Raw genomic sequence first — 21113 nt, forward strand, 5'->3', positions numbered from 1 at the left:
TAATACATGTCATAAATCCTGAGTCATCTTCAGTATAAGCTTTCATGCAGTGCATTGACATACAGCAGCCTATCTATATGATGCAAGGCAATGCCAATCGTTTGAGAGAGACAATCCCATTTGAATAATGAAAATGGCATTTGTAATATGAAGACAATACCATTTGTAAACTGCTCTTGCTGGTAGCGTTGGGGAGAGAGGACAAAAAGGACGCTGTGTCTGTTACCCCACAAATGGCTAAAACTGGATTACCGTTCCTATTTACAGTCCATTCCCACTCGCCGAGATATATATAACATTGGAGTGAAAATAAAACACTGACGGCAGCTGTGTGTGAGAAGTCCGTGTACATGACGTCATTGCAATAACATGTAGATCAATCAATCAGTCAATCAGCCGACTAAAGTTCACATACCCTCACAGGTGCCAGTGTCGGAGCGCCGGTTCGGCTCTGTTCGGCTCTGTTCGGCTCTGTTCGTGTTTCCACACCCTGGACCCCAGTGGCACCGCTGCTGCCGATGCCCTTCAACACCAGGCCGGGCTAACGTCCAGTCGCAGTGGACACGGGTCTGGATGGGACAGAAACTTAGCAAAGACACTCAGTGTGTGGGGGGTGCGGTGTTCAGTGTCGGGTTACTTTCGCATCTTTTATTGACCGGGAAACGTGCAGATGGGGCGCGAAGATACCCACCAAAAACACAATGCCAACTGGTGTTGTATTTTACAGTATTTTATCTGATTTAATAAGTTTCAAGATACCACCTCAGCAAACGAAATCATACATAAATGAATACAACGAAGACCACATTCACTGCTAAATGATTTCAGCATCATAATAATCATAATATAACTCTTGTTTTCCCATTAATTATAAATGCATTTATTCCCTCTTCAACTTCAAACTTCCTCGGTAGGAACATGGTTTTCTTTTGTAATTTATAACACGTTAAAAGTATTAACGTGTCTTTGCTGAGAATAAACACAACTACTGTATATAGAGAGCAAATCCTCTCGCCGTTTCCTCCGGACTGTAGCGCAGACAGTGCAGATCAGCTGCAGGGGGCTGTAGTTCAGTTTGCCACCAGAGGGCGCCATTGCACAGAGAATCTGTATTAGGAAAGTGGGCCCGATACACGTCATACATCATGTTTGTGAATCCTTACGACAGTTTGCTCAGGCTAAGAAGGCAAGTAATCAATACATTAATTTAGAACTGAGAATAGAATTTATAAAAGCCCTGAATTCCTGCCATCCTGGAGACTGGAGCAGCCCTCTCCCCTCTGAGCTGAATTAATGACTAATTAAAAATATATAATAATCAGACCCCAGTAACCAATTCCTCTAGGTGCCCAGTTCACACCTGGGGCTAAGTGTCCCCCTGCTGTAGTTGTGTATGCAGAGGACTAATAGCACCAGCAGTAATGTGCGGGGGAGCCAACAGTGAGTCATGTCAGGGAGTGAAGAGGTAAGATGGAGTGAAGACCCAAAGACAAAAATAATAGACAGCATCAGCACAAGCCTCCCTCCTCGGTCATCTGTCTTCAGAGTGAGTTCTTACCTGACCTGACCTGACCTGACCTGCGCTCACAGTCGCTCAGCACTCACACCACCAGACTACTCTCCAAGTGGCCTGGGTGCCCAGTCTCGATTCCCTCTTTGCCTGATCTTTGTGTGACTTGCGACTCGTCAGAGCACAAGAGGGGCAGCTGGTTGGGGGTTCAGCTCAGTGTGGAACAAACGCCATATTTATTTGAATGGCTTGTGCTGTGGGGATAAAGAGCTTGAACTATACCACTAGGGGGTTCCCAGTGGTTGAGGAAAACAGGCTTCCTAACTGGGGTCCCCTGGTTCACCAGGAGCCTCTAGTGGCACTGTAAACGGCACTGTGGGAAGAACAGCCCAGTATTCCTCTGGCCATCGATCAGAAAGTTCTGCAGCCGTCAACAATGGACCAGGACGGGCAGACTGTATGAAATGCAGTCTCTTTTATTATTAGTTTATTGTCCCAGCGTCTTCTGTCACCCAGTAGAATCTACTAGGGCCTGTTTTCAGTTGACATGAATTATTCCTGAGAAAGGCTAGTTAAAAAAAATTGGCAGTTTTTCACATTGTGAGAAGTTACTGGGGCTTTTTGCTTACATTTTGTTGAGTAAATAAGTGGTGATTATGCTACAGAAACTATAACAAACATAAGAACATAAGAAAGTTTACAATCGAGAGGAGGCCATTCGCCCCATCGTGCTCGTTTGGTGTCCATTAATATCTAAGTGATCCAAGGATCCTATCCAGTCTGTTTTTAAATGTTCCCAAACTTTCAGCTTCTACCACATCGTTGGGTAGTTTATTCCAGATTGTGACAACTCTCTGTGTAAAGAAGTGTCTTTTGTTTTCCGTCTTGAATGCCTTGAAGCCCAATTTCCATTTGTGTCCCCGGGTGCGTGTGTCCCTGCTGATCTGGAAAAGCTCCTCTGGTTTGATGTGGTCGATGCCTTTCATGATTTTGAAGACTTGGATCGAGTCCTCACGTAGTCTCCTGTGTTCAAAAGGTTCAGGTCCTCAGTCTCTCAGTAGGACATTCCCTTCAGACCTGGAATAAGTCTGGTTGCTCTCCTCTGAACTGCCTCTAGAGCAGCGATATCTTTCTTGAAGTGTGGAGCCCAGAACTGCACACAGTATCCAGATGAGCTCTAACTAGTGCATTGTACAGTCTGAACATCACTGCCCTTGTTCTCAATTCTACACTTTTGACAATATACCCTAACACTCTGTTTGCCTTTTTTATTGCATCCCGACATTGTTTGGATGGAGAAAGTGAGGAGTCCACATAGACTCCTAGGTCTTTCTCATGCGTTACGTCATCTAGTTCTATTCCTCCCACAGTGTAATTATAGTGGACATTTTTGTTACCTGCATGTATTACCTTGCACTTGTCCACATTGAATTTCATCTGCCAGGTGTCGGCCCACAACTGAATATTATCTAAGTCCCTCTGAATAGCCTGTGCTGCCGAGATTGTATCTGCTGAGCCACCTATTTTAGTATCATCGGCAAATTTCACAAGTTTGCTAACTATCCCAGAGTCCCGATCATTAATATAGATTCGAAAAAGCAAAGGCCCTAGTACTGATCCCTGTGGAACTCCACTAACAACCTCACTCCAGTTAGAAGCGACTCCTCTAATCGACACCCTCTGTTTCCTAGACATCAACCAGTTCATAATCCATCTACTTACATTACCCTGAATGCCTACAGCTTCCAATTTGAGGGTCAGTCTTTGGTGGGGAACCTTATCACAAGCTTTCTGAAAATCTAAGTATATCATATCATATGCTTTCACATGATCTACAGCCGCAGTTGCATGTTCAAAAAATTCGAATAAATTAGTAAGACATGATCTGCCTCGTCTAAACCCATGTTGACTATCTCCAAGAAAATGGTTTTCATCAAGATGCTCCTCTATTTTCTGTCTAATAATTTTTTCCAACATTTTACAAGTGATGCAGGTGAGACTGATTGGTCTGTAATTTCCTGGCTCAGTTTTGTCCCCTTTCTTGTGGATTGGTATGACATTTGCTGTCTTCCAGTCAGTTGGCTCATCCCCTGTTCTAAGTGTCATTAGGTATATTTGAGTTAGCGGCCTATAAATAATTTCCCTCATTTCTTTAAGTACTGTTGGAAATATCCCATCTGTCCCAGGTGATTTGTTTGTTTTTAATTCTGCTAGTCCCTTTAGTACCTCCTCCTCATTTATCCTGATCTCTCTTAGGGTTTGACTGGACTGATTGTCAACCTGTGGCATGTCATCTGTTTTTTCTTTTGTATAAACCTCTGTGAAATACTAATTTAGAATATTTGCCACATCTTGTTAGTTTTCCAAGATACTTCCATTTTTGCCCTTTATGTTTCACTTCCTTCTTTATTGACCGCTTGCTGTTGTAATATTGAAAAAAGCTCTTTGCATTGGTTTTAGCTCTAAGAGCTGTTTCTTTCCACTTCCCTCTTTGCTTTCCCGATCCCTTTCTTAAGATCTCTTTGCAGCTCAACATGCACTGCCCTTACACATTAGTAAATCTGTTGCCAAGTTTGGAAAATCAGACCCTTAAAGCACATCCGAGGGAGACATGCAGCCAATTAGAAAATGAAAATGACTCAAATGTAGGACAGTCCAGCCAGTGCAGGACAAACACTTTGGTTCACCCAAAATAAAGAGAGACAGATGGTCGTTTGTGCTTCTGCATTTTTATTTACATTGTACAATAAATTATAGATATATTCACTTTCCGAGCTGCGATACTCGTTCTATCAAACCACACACTCAAGGTAACGCAGGCGGCATCGCCCTCCACAGGGACCAACCTCAGCCGGCTGCGTCTCCGTGGCCATGGGGGGCGGGGGGGCAGCCCGCAGCTACCGCAAACGCTCCGGTTGGAGAAAGCTTCAAAAAACTTAAAAAAAAAAAAAAAAAATGAAATAAATAAAAAATAAAACCAAACAATAATAATAAAAAAAAAACTAAGTGATTATTTTGCCAGTCTTAGAGAAAGTACAGACCGAGGCAATACAGGCTGCTCCCTCGAAGAAAACTTGCATTACGAAAAACTGCACCACCCCCCTCCCCTCAACTCCCACCCAGAGATAAAAGCCCATCGATGGCGTCTCAGTGCTGGGCAAGAGCTGTGAATGAAAGGTCCCCTTCAGCGTCGTCTGCATTCGACCATCTGCGCCGCGCAAGAGCCGCAGAATAAACATCTGAGAGAAAGGAAAGGTACAGCACCATGGAACTGATATGACACGAGACTCCCCAATAAAAACAGCCATCTTGAGAATAAGTCACTGTGTGAGGGAACGTGGTAACACAAGACTGAGAGATGAAATACAAAATAAAAAATATGTTCCCGAGATATAAACAGTGCGGTGTCTGAGGCTAGGTCTGCAGTCCATCGCGAGGCTCTCTCGTGTGTGTTCTGGTACGCCTCCCTGGACAAACTAGGAATTCAGTTTGGTTACAATCATTTTGTAAAGGCAGGTCTTCCCCAGGCCATTTAAGCCCCTCGCTACAATTGCAAGATTGCCAAGGCGCTATAATTTTCAATTGCGCTTTCAATTTTGTACCGATGCTCTTGCATTCAAGACTTTGAAGAAATATCAAAATTTTCAGCGTTTACATCAAGATTTCGAGACCTGGGCCACCATTTTGCTATGTGCAAAGGCCGATGTCTAACTAACGCTTCCGATTGGCTGACGAGCAAATCTCAATCGCAGATTCACTGTCTGTCAGCGCACACTGCCGCAGGCCTACTGCTCCACGGACTCTCCACTGACCTTTAACCCCAACCACTACCCAACAAGGCCATCAGAAAGGACTGTTGCCCCTGATTGTATTTATTTCTGTTCTCAAGTGATAAAAATGGTGTTTGTGTGTGTATACATCTTCAACCTTTAACGACCCAATGCTGGCCTCCCCAAGACGTTTCCACATTTCTTTATACACACAGATGTATTTAACTAAAGAAATACTGAAATTCATCTCACACTCTGAGTGTCACACTGCACACATCTTGAGGTGGGGTATTTATAGAGCTCCTTCAGACAGAACTCGGCTCGGCCGTGAAAGTCGAGTGCGAATCTCGCCACGTCGACTCCGATGCTAAAGTCTCCCCAATGGGCTTCTCGAGGAAGTAGACAGACAACAAGGGGTTCAACTCAATTCCAGACAGAGCGCATCGATATGTAGCAAAATGCACTCAAGGTTTATAGCCTTCGGAGACTGTTCTTTTCATATGAAAGCAAGAGAACGGGGGTTAAAAAGAACAAAACTCAAAACCAAAAACGCTCCCACTCTTTAGCACGCCAGGTTCTTTCATTCACAGCCCTTGAAACGTCAGTAGCAGCCACACTGAGAGGAGGCGAGACAGGGCGTCACCTGAGCAAAAACAGCAGGTATGCCTGCAGTACAGCCTGGCCCCCTTCCCATCAACCCTTTTGAACAGTCAGAGAAGGAGAGATAGAGAGAGGAAGGAAGAGAAGGAGAGACAGGTGGATTGGTAAGAGACAGCGTTGGAAGGAAGAGATTGAAATGGAGTGAGAGTGAGACAGAGAGATGGGATGGGGGAGGGAGAGAGAGGAGTCCAGGGGTTGTGTCCAATACAGTGTCCCCACTGCTCCCCCGTCCCCCGCTCAGCACCGTCAAAACCGCCAACATTGCCAGCTGAGGGGTAGACAATTCAGTAGAAACACAGAACCCACCAAGAGAACAAAACGCTTGTCCTTTATGTTGTGGCGACGTGGATGAAAAAAAATTAAAACAAACAAAAAACAAAAGGCGCAGTTGGGACGAGACTTGGAGAGCTGCAGTGCATAGTGGGAGTTCTGAGCCGGGTGGGGTTTTTTTTATTGCCTGGGGAGACCCCTCCCTGCTTCACACACAAACACACACGCGCCCTTTCCTCCCTGTCCTGAGCAGAGACGAGGTTCGAGGGACAGGTGGGAGCAGGCGGGGGGGGGGGCGGTGCCGCCGTCTCGCTCCTGGTTCTTGCAGCTCTGTCAGATGTCCGGGGACGGATCAGAGTCGGCACCTCCCCGCCACCTCCCTCTGCTGGAAGTGGTGACTGCGGCCGATGTGAGGAGGGGAGAGCGCCCTTGTCTGTATTGACAGTCCTGAAGGGATTTTCTGCTTCTTCCCCTTTCCACTCCCCCCCCCACCCCCCCAATGTCCCCAAGGGCTTCACATTCTGGAGGAGGTGGACAGCTCGTAGAACAGGACGTAGGCATCGCTGCTGCGAACTTGGCTGGAGGACATTGGGGTGACTCTGTGGGAGAGACAGAGACAAGAGTCAGACAGGCCAGGTACTGGACAAGGGGAGATAACAGGACCGAGCCTCACCAGAAACAACAAACAGTCAGGAAGGAAAACCATACGATACGACGATCTAGGTGTGTATTCGCGCTATGACCAGGTCATCAGGCTGTATGGTGTGTGTTTGTGTGTGGTCACTAGACCCAGCTGTCACAGATCATCTGAACCAGTGAACCCAGTATGAGACTCGGCTCTCGGTTCTTGGTTGTGTAACGAGGCATTGTGTGGGTCTTGACATATACTGCAGCGAAGTTAAATCAACTAAAATAAATGAGAAAAAAGCAAGACATGACATTGTGTGTGCAGATCTGCGATTGACTGATTGCTCAAAACTACTTATTTTAATTACAACATTTAAAGTTTGACATTACTGCCTTAAAATCTAATTAAATAACTCAAAACAAACTACTGTCAGTGTCACTGTAATTTAGTCTAACATGTTTGCCTCTATAGAGAGATTGTCTTCTGCATGATTTATTGGTATATAACTTCTGACATGTGTGACAATAGTTAGCATTACACACGTCACCAACCTGTTGGTTCATCAACTCAGAATTGCTGCGACTACATTATTTTCATCCTCCGCCATTTCTAATGACCCGGTCTGTTTTTCGTTAAGGTTACAGTCAAGTTCTTGGTCAAAGGTGGCTGAACCTGGCTGTGTTGTGGTCAAAACGTGACAATGCACCCCTATTCTGGTTGGTTACACCAGTTAGTTAACGCACTGCGTTGACAATGCAAGGATAAACCGGCATTCCTCATCCTACTCCTGTCACACAGACGCGTTGCCACAGGATTGCTAGTATTTAGACTAGGTCCCGAGCTGGAGAATTGCTGGTGTTGGTATGCCGGCTTAGACCCTTTCACACAGACCTTGCGGGCAACAAAATGCCACAAAAAAGGCTGCAAAAGTTTGTGAGAATTGGGCTTTAGCAAGTCTAGCTTTGGGTTGTGTTTGAATATGAATGAAACCAGACTCAAAACATTCAGATCCACAGCAGGAGGTGTTTTGTATGGTTTGTTTTTATCAGCATTTAAACACAGCCAAGAAGTACAGCCCAAGATAACCTGCAGCCCTTAGTGTCTTGGCGTCAGGGAGCGGGTGAAAGGGGCTCACTCTGGTCACACAAACCAATGAAAATGACAGGACTGAAAACCACTGTCCTCAGGTGGAGGCTTTTCCTTTAGATTTTCAGATCATTGCTTTTCAAATCACACAATGCCAGTTCTTCAAGAGGGCTGTGGCATCAATCAGTCGGTTGGTGAAAACACACTGAACGAGAGTGAGAGACCGGTAGAGAGAGAGAGAGTGAGAGATGGGGGGGTGTGTAGCCTGCAGGGGGCCTGTGGGTTTAGAGACGGGTGGATGTGGAGCACGAAGCAGAGGGAGAGCGGGGGGGAGGGGAGAAGAAGAACGAGAGAGAGAGAGAGGGCGTGAGGTAGGGGGATGAAATAAGGGAAGGATGGAAAATAAAAAATCGTGGAATACAGAGAATGACTCAGAGAGAGAGAGAGAGAGAGAGAGAGAGGGGATTATGCACAATGAGGAGATATTGACACGGGGTGAGGGTGAGAAAGTGAGAGGGAGGGAGGGAGGGATGTGGCACACAGATTGACAGAGCAGGGGGGGGCCTGGAGGGCACTTTAGTGAATTGCGGTGAGGTAAGCAGCTGAGTGGCGAGGATCCAGGGAGCAGGATAAGAGCTCTTTAGTCGCTTTCACTGTAATCTCTAACGAGAGCGTGGAGAGCAGGGGCACCGAGGGCGGGAGCAGGAGGCAGAGCGTGCCACCCTGGGCCAGTGAGGGGTGAGCAAAATTGACTCAAAATACAGGCTTCCCAGATCGTTTTCGGGAAGGCAATCCGTTTCTGACCATACACACAGCAGGTACAGTCTACGTAAGCCCATGTAATCGGGTGCCTAAGGGGCCTACCTGGAGTCGTTGAAGGTGTACCACTCTCCGGAGGCAGGGTTGCGGCAGTAGGCTGTGTAGTGGCCGCCCATGGTCGTCCCCGAGTGATTGGACACTGCATACAGGTTATAGACTGCGTGGACTGCGGAGGGAGAGAGAGAGTTATTGATACAGCTACAAACACAGCGTCTCAGTGTCACAGTCCCACACAGGCATGGATACAGCTGCCATGGTGGTGGCAACTACACACACAGCCGCAGAAGATCTCAGCCGATACGAGATACACAGACACAGGAGAACGGTCGCCTCAGTACTCACTGCTGTTCTCAGATGCAAACTCCCGGAGGTCCAGGTCCTTCAGGGGGAAGTTGACGAACGTGGAGAGTTTGCTGGTTCTGATCCGAGCTTCAGAGAACCGCTTGAGATCTGAGGGAGTCTTTGAGTCAAGGAGATGTACTGTGGCACTGAACACAATGTGGACTGCACTGTACTACTGAACACCCAGAAAGTATTATTTATTTATTAGCAGATGCTAAGAGCTCTTGTGTAGCTACTTCATGAACTGCACTTCAAAAGACCCAACAAACGTCAGTACAGTGAGCCGGACACACCCAGAACCGGGTCTTTGGCATGGGAAGGATACGGAGCACCAAGATCTTTGGGAATTTCTGAATGGTGAACTTCTTTGTGCATTTCCTCCTGGCTTTACATCTGTAGCATGTCTGCAAGGGGAAACAGACAGGCATAAACATGGAGACGCACACTGTCCTGCTGCCCTGCGCACCGTCCAACAACCGTCCAACAACTCCCATTGACACAGGGCAATGAAAGCCTCAGCTTTGAATAATAAAAACAACAGTAATAGTCCTATAAATCTATCAGGAAACAGTGTTAGAAAAGTAATTAACAGAGACTATTTGTTATGAACTATACAAAGACAACGCCTGCCACCAGAGACTCACCGGCTTCTCATCGCCGTCCAGAACGTCCTCCTTGGTGAACAGCCGCATGCAGTCCATCAAGCTGACCTCGCCATAACCTTTCTGTACCGGGTCAAAGGGCAAACAAAAAGGGCTGTTAAGACTGTCACAGGGAGAGCGGGGCAAGAGGCAGAGAATAATCACAGTCATTCACAGAGAGGGTTGGTGGGGGGGGGTCAGAGTTCAATGACCCAGCCAGGTAGCTGTGGGCCTCTCCTCCACTAGTTTCGATTTAGCCGTCTTTTTTTCCAGAGCTGTATGCGTTTCTTTACATGTGAAACTCTTTGACACTTTTTAGCACTACGGCTTTGGCAATACTCGTCATGCCAATAAAGCACTTTGAATTTAGAGAGAGGGGTGAGGGGAGGCGCTGCTGGCCTGAACTGACCTTGGCAATGGGCAGGGAGAGGTCCCAGAAGGGGTCGAACACGGTGGAGCAGTAGCCACAGTCAGAGCAGGTCAAGGAGCTCTTGAGCTGCCCAACAAACAGATCTGCACAGAGAAACAGCCCCCCCAGACACGTTAGTTATCACGATAACAGCAGCAGAGTGAAGGTAAAGGCATAACTAACCCACAGCCTCGGCAGCTACGAAGATAAAAATATAAAAAGCTTCCAAACCGGTACTGACCCACTACTCGGCTGTCTTCTCTCTCCAGGTATTTGTTCCACATCCGCTTCCCTTTCTCGTCGTCCCTGCGGCAAAGAGCAGACAGACAGCCGTCAGTCACAGACCCCCACACCACGGCCGCGCCCCACCCTTCCCCTGCTTTTCAACCCTGCCATTATCAGCCTGCATTGTGAACGAACGGCAAATATGGCGGCACTGTAGGGGACTTGCGTCTTTCGTGGGAAAAGCAAACAGATCTGCTCCTGGCTGACAATGACCCCGGCTCAGTACTGGGGCGGGGGGGGGAAGAGGGTTAGGAGACGCTAAGACGTAGATGAGACATTAGACCGCGCTACGGTCTACATTGCCGCCATTGAGACTCCTCTGTCATTGATACAGGACATGAGCTTAGTCCTGACCCTGCACTCATTCCTAAGGGAAGGGGGACTCGGTCTTTCGCACGGTGCCTTTTGCTAGGCCGAGACGCCCCGAGCAGCTTCTTGAAGACGCAAGCGGCACTCTTGAACCCTTCGAACAATGCAAGAAGCTGGAAGGCCCCAAACTCCGGTGCTAGGAGCATGGGGGGAGGGGCGTGGGGATGCTGTGAGACACTCACGGTAAGTGATCCAGGTCCTCTGTGGAGGCCCGGGGCCGGACGGTCACCCGGTTCACCTCGTTGTGCAGCCCATCCAGCAGGAACCGCAGGAACTCCTGAGCGTCCTGTTGGCTGGAAAGCAGAGACGAGAGACGGGCCATTAACCTGCAGCTTGCGAACCTGGGCCGTGGCAGAGAGGGGCCCCTGCATTTATCAGTCAAGTCGTCATTTAATATAGCGCCCTTCACCAAAGAATCGCACACAGAGTACTTTGCCATGAATGGACCCAGGAGGTATGATTTTAATCTATACATGAGATGTTAACCCATTAGGCACCCAGGACAAGGTGATCTCTGTTGGGTCCAAGGCCTAATGTTTGCCTTCCCTCCAGGAGAACAGAGTCAGGGATAATGTTACTGCAGGGCAGTAATGTTAATGTTACCCCCAGAGCAGCGGCGCTCGAACCCTCCTCCGAACCTGCTGGCGACCGGAAGACAAGCTCACGGTCCACCCCGCGGTGTCTACTCACTTGTATCCCACGAACCGGGGGGCGTATTTCTGAATCTGGGTCTTGAACTCCGAGGGGCTGACGGCCTCGCTGCCCGACGAGCTCCAGAGCGTCTGGATCAGCTTGGCAAACTCTGGGGAGAAGCAGAGGGAAAGCCTGGTCAAACGAGCACCTTCTGGGCATTTCCAATCCATCAGTTGAATAATCACAATAATAATAACCATTACCAACATTGTTAAGTGGAGGGGAGACATTTTGAGATGGGGAGTAAATAAATAAAATTAAGAGCTGATTTTGAAAATAGCCAAGACACTGGGGCTGGCCTCTTAGGACTTCCTGGCTTCTCAAATGAAAACACCAAGTCTTTTCTAAAACAGCGCCTGCCATAGGAGGAGAGAGGGAGAGAGAGAGGGACCAAGGCCGAGCCTCACCTTCCATGAGTGCGGTGTGCACGCGGGTGTTGTTGTGGAGGTCTCTGCGGTGCGAGTTCTGTATGCAGTAGTCCCGCAGCTGCTGAGTATTACTGAGACACTGCAGAATGGAGTTCATGAAGCACTGGAGGGAGGGAGAGAGAGGGAGAGGGGGTTACATCACCATGAACCAGTCTCGACACCTACAGTGGCGTTACACGCGTGGGATCTCATGAACAGCAGAGGGTGTGACGCCCACAGGCTGGGGTCTGAGAGCGCTGTGGATTGCTGAAGCTGCTCTGATGGTCTACGGCCTGGGTCAGATCTAGGACCTGCCATGCCACACTAGTAACGGTTTCAGTATAGAAACAATCTCCAGGCTAAAATGTATATGAAACAAATAAACTAACCAACTATCTAACACACTAACCAACCAACTCAATAAATAAATAATAAACCCGTTGCCCTGACTCGGCAAAACCCAGATTCATTCTTAATTTAGTTTTTAAAAATGGTCTGCTGTCACCGCACTGTGCGAGCCCCCCTTCTCTGCCAGGAAGACTCCTTCACGGTTTTACGGCTGGAACACTCTGTGCGGACAGTTAATCTTGGCAACAACAATGACAAAATCTGAGAGGAAACACAAGATAACCCTGGAAACGCCCTGTGCTCCTCGGCAGGGCCGGGTTTGGCAGCCGCAGTGCTGAGGGGAGCGACGCCGTGTTCATCTGTGATGGCTCAGACGCCTCACAGCCCGGAGGCCGCAGTATATATAGGCTTCCGAAAATAAAAAGGGGAAGTTCAAGTTCTCATGTCTGCCCTTTTTTATTCCCCCCCCCCACCCCATTTCCTTTTTCCATTTGTCACTCAGGAAGCCCTGCCTCTCCTCAACCCTGCAAGAAACCAGGCAGCCGGGAGACAGAAAGCAGAACCCTTGAAGAGAGTTCCTCAAACAGAGGCGTGATCAGGGCGTGGGACAGGCTGCTCGGCTGGACGTACTCGACTGCCATGCCCGCCACATCACCCCGCTGATTGGTCAGGTTGGTGACAGGACGGGAAACACCACTTTCTTGCAGTGTGTGAGTCGAGAGGAGGGTGGATTAGAGATGGCCAAACTTTCTCCATCAGGGCTGTATTCAACCCACACGCACACGCACACGCATACTCACTGTGTTGCCCAGGTTCCGCAGTCCCACCAGACCCTGCGCAGTCTTGGAGTTCTGTAAAGGCAAACCAACAACAAAAAAAAAAGACATGAGAGAGCTGTAAAATGACAGAGCACAGAGACCCAGGTCTGAACTCTGCCAAGCCAGACAGCGTGTTCATTGACTGCCCACGGCGGTTGATTGTAGCAACGAAATCCAAAGCCTGATTGGAACCAGTGCCAGTTTTTTTACAACCCTAACCTGAGACTTCGGTATTATTATTAATAATAATTTTATTATTATGTACATCATTATTATTATTATTATTATTATTTGATGAAGCCATGAGCCCACAATTAGTCACAGGCAGAACCAGCATGCAATATGCCACCGGGCACATGTCCACAATCCCCATTCAAGTTTTTTGCCTGTTCTGCAGTGTCTTCGGTATTTGACACAGATCAGATAAGAGCAGTGTTTTTCAACCAGGGGGCCTTGGTAGTCATACACAGGGGCGCCGTGGACGATTTGGCCACATGAGAAAGCCACAGGTCAGAGAAACTAAATTAATGAAAGAAATAAACATTTCTCATTTCATCAAAAGTTTCTCCCAGAACGACATGAGTCGGTACATCAAGACAAGCAGGGGCTTCTGACTGAAAGTACAGTTTAGTACACGTTGCTAAGAGTGTGCAGACGTGGGTGTGTAGGAGGGGAAATGTATAAGTTAAATAAATGTATGTTGAGCTTTAAAAGGTGGGGAATGACTGGATTAGAGGTTTACCCCCCAGAAAAGCTATTATAATAATTTCAGATTCCTACTGGCATCACCGTTCACAGCCCTCTCATGACACACCCCTCTTCAAATGGCAAAGTGGGCAGTATTGGGATCAGTTAGCAATGACACTGCCAAACCCCCCAGCAGCGGGCAGCAGTGCGGGGTTACAGGGCAGCACAGGGCGAGAGCGAGGGTACAGCACCCTGGCGTGCGTGGTTATGTGAGCAGCTTTGGAAAGGCACTGGCATTTCGTTATTATATAAACATCCACCATCTGCCCTCTTCCAGCAGGGAAGAAAAAGACCCCCCCCCCCCAAAAAAAAAGGTTTAATTAACTGGGGATTACGAGGTAAAAAAATCCAAAGCCAGCTTTCTCCAAATTCCGCTGCAAAATGAATAGACATGTTATTAGCTCTCAGAGCGAGAGGCCGGCTGAGCGGCAACCAACCCCATCTGCTGCGGCACAAGAGGCACCCGAGTTCAACAGGACCGTCAATCTTGCCACCGGTGGTCAGGGGGCTACAGAAAATGGTGAATGAGCGGGCCAGTGACAATGCTGCAGCACGTCAAAACCTCTCTCTCTTATCCTCCCATTGGTGCCTGTGAGCGACTGCGTCTCAGTCCGTAGCCGAGCGGGGCCCATCCCAAAAACAGGCCAGGTCACCTGAACCAGACAGGGTTTGATTTATTAGCTGCCCGGTGCTAAAACGATCAGTGCTTTCGGTTTCCAAGCTCATGGCATCACAGAAGAGGCCTTGCTCCCTGTGTTGGTTGTTGGTGTGAAATAACAGTTGTGGGGGGAGGGGGCTTGTGAAAAGATGCCCAAAAATAGCACTCAGTCCTGCCAGCTGCTCCCCCAGTGGCTGATCTCGAGGCCATACAGACATCACCGATGCCAAGACAATGAGTGTGCCAGCTCAAGTACACCCCTACCCGCACCGGCCAGGGAGACGCTGTATGTTTAGAAGCAGCTATGGTTTCTTGCCAGGGTGGCACGTGGCTACAGCTCCCGCCATCTACATAGTCGGGGGGGGGGGGGGGCAAGGAAGACCCCCCCGGGTTGGACACTGTCTTGGGCTAGTCCTGGCACAGGTCTGACACCAGGGCAGTCTTCTCCAGTCTCTTCTTTCTGACTGCTTTACCATCTCTGCCCCCACATGGCCCTGGTGCAATGGAAGTTTACTCCCGTATGGAAAACTTAAGATTCGATTTCATCAGATATGATCATTTCAAATGCGACGCATGGAAAAAAAATTCGTAGGTTTTCCAGCTCTGGAATCAGCATGTGGACGGCCCAGAAGAGAGAGAGGAGGCCAGGTGAGGAGTAAAATGTAAACACATTAACAAGTTACATATCTGGCTGCAGTTTTTGTTTCCCAGGCTTCTGACGCAAGACAAGCCGTCACAAATCACAGTAGCTGGATGGGGTCTGCTCACCCTCCCCACAGTCAGCTGCCCATATTAGACAGTGGCCACCAAGCTGTAAATCATTACAGGGAAAAGGGCTGGACTGCACTTTGAAACCAAAAACACCCTTGCTTTATAAATGTCTGGGCCCCCCTCGGCCCTCTTATACAGGAAAGTTAACGTCTGTTTTAATGGGAGGCTATATGGCCCACTGGTTTACATTAAAGGTTAGCAGGAGGGAACCAGATCAAGTGAATGAGTGAGTGTACATTACTTAACTGAACCTCCCCTTGCTTGGGTTCCACTGCCCACATGGGTTCCGATTTGACGTTCAGCCCTCTAATCTTGTCAAATCTGCTAGATGAGTGATTATTTTAATTACCATATCTGTGGTGTATTAGTGATGAGAAATTGTCCCCATGAAATTGGATACAATATGATGATGGCCTGTTTCACACACACACACACACACACACACACACACACACACAGTAGTATTCGATTCTAATTAGAATAACAAGAACAAATAAAAAATAAAAAAAATGAATCCAGGTGCCTCCCCCCCAGCACAGATTTGAGAGAGGTTGAGGAGTGCTCAGTAGCCAGGCTACCGAGCGAAACTGCTTGGAACTGGCGAGGTGAAGACTTACTTGGAAATCTGTCTGTACAGCAGCTCACAAGTAATCCATTAAAGAGCGCCAACACTGAGGGCACCTTGGTTTCCGTTACCGTTTTCTTTTCCCCTCACAGCATATGCACTGGTCTCTCCCTGCCACCTTGAGACTGTATTAGATCCCTTGCTTTCTCCTCAGTATCGCCCATCTCACATTCTCTCTCTCTCTCACATCAAAGTAGTGTGGCAGGGGGTCCCGCAGTGGTCCTGGAAGGCTGGCCTATCCGATGAGGTGCTAGTACAGACACCTGCCCGTTTACACAGCGAATATCAGCGTCGTACATTAAATGTAGTGAGAGTATTGAATATCAGGGTGCATATCACACTGGGTTTCATTCCTTGGTGTCTCACTGTGTGTGTGTGTGTGTATATACGCGTGTGTGTGGATGGGGATTTGACGTTGTGCGCCCTGGCTCTAATCCCCTCATTGCCCCTCCCTCCTCTTTCTTGCTAAGGGGGTATGTATGGGTGGCGGAAGTGGGTCACATTGTATTCGTGTCCCCAATACAGAGAGGTGGGGAAGGACTAATCCCATTTATATAACCGGCTCCCTCAATCCAGGAATCTGTGCACTGCTCTGGTCATGAGACAAATGCCTAGGGGATTAGGGACAAACAGTGGTGGGGTGGGGGAAATACAAGAATGGACACTGGTGAACAGGGCTGCCCTTTCAGAATCTCTCCCTACGATCCCTCAGAAAAAATAAACATCTGGAGGAGACCTCGAGAGGTACAGAATGTTGTAACAGTCATCAATAATATAAATATATTTCAGTATAAGATTGGCCCCAATAGACCTAAAGTAGAGGCCAATAATGACCTTTGACTTTACAGCACCGGGCCAATCAGATCAGTCCTCCTCCTATCTCCGTGACCCTGACACTGAAGGTCCCGGCTCAGGCCACAGGACTACAGGACTAGGCGGGCCGTTGTGACATCGGGGTGAGAAAAGGGAGATCCCTCACATCAGCAGGGAGACAATGACGGACATTCTGGTCTTGCTCAAACCTGGGGAGGGACAGGTCTTTCAGCAGCAATCCACACTGCATCCCAGCGAGATCTCAGCTCTAAATAAAAGTCACAGTCAGCCGTGTTTACGCAGAGATTTCGCAGCTCGGAATAGCAGTGTGTTCATGTGTGGGAGGGAGTGACTTCTGCTCTTTTTGCCTGGGTCTGCCTAGCACATCCCACACACTCTCAGTGAGGTTCCTACCACGAAGGCACTGGGACGATTTAACTCTTAACTCACTCTCATTATCAACCGATAAAATCTATTGGAGAGAAAGATATATTTAAAACATCTAATGACTGTGGGTGACTTTTTGAACTGTGTGCACAGCCATGGTTTAGAAGCATCAGTGAGGAGACATGGTACTAAACCATGGGCTGGTGTGTTTGAGTCATGCACTGCCACAGGTGTTTAGTTGGACTGCTGTAGCTGGAGGGCTGGGGGAAGAAAGTCAGGGTGAGACATGGTGTCCCACTGTGCCACCTTGCACTGTGGAATGCAGAAGCCATTAGCTGGCCGGGCCTTCGGTGAGAGCTGGAGAACACTTTGTTCTGACCTTCCTTTGCCTTCTGTCAGCTGAGGGTTCATAAACAACTCTGAGACACCGAGCTGCCGCTGCTGAAGACACAGCACTCATTCACACACACTGCCAGCACGCCAGTCAAAGGTCACAGAGAGAGAGAGAGGGAGATGACAGGGAGTAAAAACTGTTTTGGACGGTATGAGAAAGTGAGGATGTGGGGGGGAACAATTGAGGAGCAGGAGGGAGTGAGAGTGAGAGAAAGGGGCCATTGCAGAAGGGATTGGTTAAGTTCAACAAAGCCCAACAGAGGGATGACTCTATTGAGTGCAAGAACAAATGAAAGAGAAAGAAAAAAAGATGGATTTCTTGTGAAATGTAAAGTCTTCCAATAGGAGAAGGATTGATTACATAAAAAAAAAAAAAAAACTGCACCAGACCTAAGGAAGACATGCTTGGTCTCCAGCAGCCTACTGCCTGGGTCACAGGAGTTCAGACCTGCCCCCAGTCCCTCAGCAGACGCAACACGCTGCGTCAGCAGCGATAACACGAGCTGCAACACCTGAGAACGACCCGGAGAAAGTCGTCCCGCAGCATTCTGCGACAGTCAGATACAGGGCATAACTATCTGTACAGCCTGCTCGGCGGTTCAGCACACTTGAACAATCAGCACCAGTGCATGAGAGCGATAAGCTGTTCTCAGAAAAGAAAGGAATTCTTTCCAACAGGAAAAAAAGTTCACTGATAGCGAACATTCCATCAGCGCAGCTCAGTGACCTTTGACTATCAGGGAAGCTGAGAGGTAATCATGAACAGAGTCTTATGTAATTTCATACATACCTCAATTAAAAAACTGCACAGGCAACAGCCATCCCTTGCCAAAATAAATCATTAAATTGAGTTTGCGTCAGCTCCGGCGCCACCAAAGTGCTCCTCAGCACTGGTACACCAGAATGACAATAGTGGGAATTGGTGTGGACAGCGGATGTACATTGATCTGCTTGTGCATCAGTGCTCAGGTCATCCCCATCCCACCATCACAATTTAGGATTTGATGTAAAGAGGGTTGTGTAGGCACACTGCAGCAGAGTTACTGTAATCACATCAGGCAGGGTAACTTCCCCAAGAAACCATCTACATAAAGGAAGGAGCGTGTGTGTGTGTGCGCGTGGCCCTGTCTCCACTCCACCAATAAAGGGAATCTGGGGTTTTATCCAGGATTCTACACACTACAGTGCGTCAGGGTGGTAAGGTGTTTGGTGGGCTCCTTTTATGGCCTGTCACGGGGCAGAAGAATCCCAGCAATGCTCCCACGGGTTGATGTGGAATTCCTCTTCGCCTGATGACTGATGATTTGACAGCGGGGTGAGAGCTGCGAGGGGGGCGTGTGTGGCGACAGGGCTGGGGCCGCTGGGGAGGTTGTCACTTCTACACTGGGGTTGTGTTCGTCATCAGTCTTCAGTGCTGATGACGATGATCATTTTAATCTTGTACTTTTTTCTTTTTTTGGCGGGGTGAAAAAGCACTTTTTGGAAACTTGGTGTACTGCCCGATTTGAACTGATCAATTTAGAAAGTTACACTGTTACCAATAAACTACAGACCAGTCATTTAAACCAGGAATAAAAGAAACAAATATGGATAGCAAACCTCACACTATTGATGCAAACTGGCAGTGAATACTGCAATGACCTCAGGAGTAACTATTATAATATTATTATTATTATTATTATTATTATTAACACAGCACTTTGAAAATCTAAAATTAATGCAAAGAGCTGTGTATTTAAATAAGGAAAGCTTCGAAGAAACTGGCTGCTATTTATAGGCGCTTTATTGGCAGGGTAAGCCCTGGTCAGGCAGAGTTTACAGTCTGCGCTCCTCTAACCTGACCTTTTATGCTGATGAACACGTTAACCAAGCGCTTTCCAGGGTTTAATACATATTTGGGTGCTGTAGTCGTGTGGAAAAATCCCGAGCTCTTTAGAAGTGCGGAGGAAAACTGCTGTGCAATTCATTTTGAGCGACTTATTCATTACAGCGGCGCAAACTTCAGAGTCCCGAAGTCCCCACGGGGGGCGGATATAACGCGATTGCTTTCTATTACAAACCCCAGTCAGCTGCACGGCAATAAGCGGCACCGACTAGTCAAAGCCCACCATCTCCAGTTCGGTTCAGCTGTATTTTTATAATAATAATAATAATAATAATAATAATGTCATCCTCGTCCTCCTGCTCACAATAAATACATAAAAACCTCTGCATCCGCTAACTGGGGTCCAGCACAGGCTGTTAGAGACGTCTCCTGTCATGCGCTACTCAAACTGTATCCACCGAGACTTATGCGAGGTTAATACCACAAAGCACAACCGCACACGTACAGATCCGCGTCTATACATAAACATACACGTATGAATGGTCTAATCAGAAGCGTGTAGCGCACATTTGCGTCACAGATTTCGGATTACATAACTACCTTCTACGTCAGGTTTATTCTAATAATGATGGTCATCACAATGTGCAACACTTCCATTCCAGCAGGGCGGACTGCACAATCTTGATACCGTTTGATAAACCACCATAAGCAGCCTAGCAAAGGTATGCGTTCAACACATGCAACTCTTATCTGCCGCTCAGCACTTACGGTGCGGATTACATGCGCTGCATTAAGAGTTGAAGCACTAAAAGCCCCCGTTACATAAACGTGTCCGGAGGAGCGCTTATCGGCGTGCGGACTGGAGATCCCGCCGGCGGGCGCTCTTACCTTGGCCTGATTAATGAGCAGCCCCACGAAGGTCGACACCAGAACCGAGCCGGACACCGCCGTGGTCTTGCGCCGCATCTCCTGCTTGAGGAACGGGAAGCCGGCGGACGGGGGGTCCTCGGGCACCGTCACCGTGTAGGACTGCCGCATGCTGGGCATGGTGCACTGGAGAGAACCGCTCAAAAGTGTGCGGCTCAAGATGTGCACACATGCAACGTCTCCTGCGGACCGGCCTGCGCTGACTGGCGGGGGCTCTGCACTCGGCTCCCGGGTTTATCGCAGCTTCTTCCCGGTAATTATTTTTCCAGAAGGCGCTGGGTCTTCTGCTTAATTCCCCCTGGTCTCCGCTGTGCAGACGGGATTGAACTCTTGACTTCTCCCGCTAACTAAACACAAAGACCAATCCTGTCCTGTCGTCTCTTGCCTGCACGCAGCTCCTCGGCGCGGCGCCTCTGTGAGCCTGACCGGCGCGCTCGGCCGTCCTGCTCCGGGGGAATGAGCCGCGACAGCGCCGCTCTCTCGCTGCACCCCCGGCTCTGACGTCAGCGCGGCGCGTCACTGCGCGTCACCGGCGGGGGGACGCGAGGGGGGGCCGCTGCCACCGCGCCTTCATATCAACGACAGCCATCAAACGTGTGAACTGCAAAACACCGAGCCTTTCAAGATCTCCAACACCTGCCGTGTTCACAGCTTTAAATATTGGGGTTTTATTGCTCGGCTGTATCGCAGCGCAGTGACAGCTGGCCCTCACTGAGGACTCGCTTACACTGCAAACGTGCTTTAAAGTGTAATAATAATAAGGATCATGATAATAATAATAATAATAATAATAGTAATAATAATATATTGTTAAATCCGCTCGTTTTCACGGCGTATAGAAAATATAAATGCACTCTTAAGAACATCAAGTTTACAAACGAGAGGCCATTCGCCCCATCGGGCTCTTAAAAA

General features: G+C 48.3%; 1 protein-coding gene across 4 annotated transcripts in view; it reads right to left on the reverse strand.

Moving 5' to 3' along the window:
• Positions 1–4223: 4223 nt before the first annotated feature.
• The window catches only part of usp2a (ubiquitin specific peptidase 2a), a 45568-nt gene continuing 28678 nt past the window's right edge, over positions 4224–21113 (reverse strand). For 3 of the 4 annotated variants that reach the window (XM_066710783.1, XM_066710791.1, XM_066710801.1), the window contains 11 exons: positions 13038–13088; positions 11890–12013; positions 11480–11591; positions 10972–11082; positions 10377–10441; positions 10136–10239; positions 9730–9810; positions 9411–9489; positions 9086–9193; positions 8789–8909; positions 4224–6809 (listed from right to left, as the gene is read on the reverse strand). In XM_066710783.1, coding sequence (XP_066566880.1) covers positions 6725–6809; positions 8789–8909; positions 9086–9193; positions 9411–9489; positions 9730–9810; positions 10136–10239; positions 10377–10441; positions 10972–11082; positions 11480–11591; positions 11890–12013; positions 13038–13088 — 1041 coding nt within the window. In that variant the 3' untranslated portion in view covers positions 4224–6724. Of the gene's footprint in view, positions 6810–8788; positions 8910–9085; positions 9194–9410; positions 9490–9729; positions 9811–10135; positions 10240–10376; positions 10442–10971; positions 11083–11479; positions 11592–11889; positions 12014–13037; positions 13089–20162; positions 20668–21113 lie in introns of those variants that run through there. The other variant, XM_066710811.1, reaches the window with a different exon arrangement.

Source organism: Amia ocellicauda, chromosome 1 (assembly GCF_036373705.1).
Source record: "Amia ocellicauda isolate fAmiCal2 chromosome 1, fAmiCal2.hap1, whole genome shotgun sequence".
Classification (NCBI taxonomy): domain Eukaryota; kingdom Metazoa; phylum Chordata; class Actinopteri; order Amiiformes; family Amiidae; genus Amia; species Amia ocellicauda.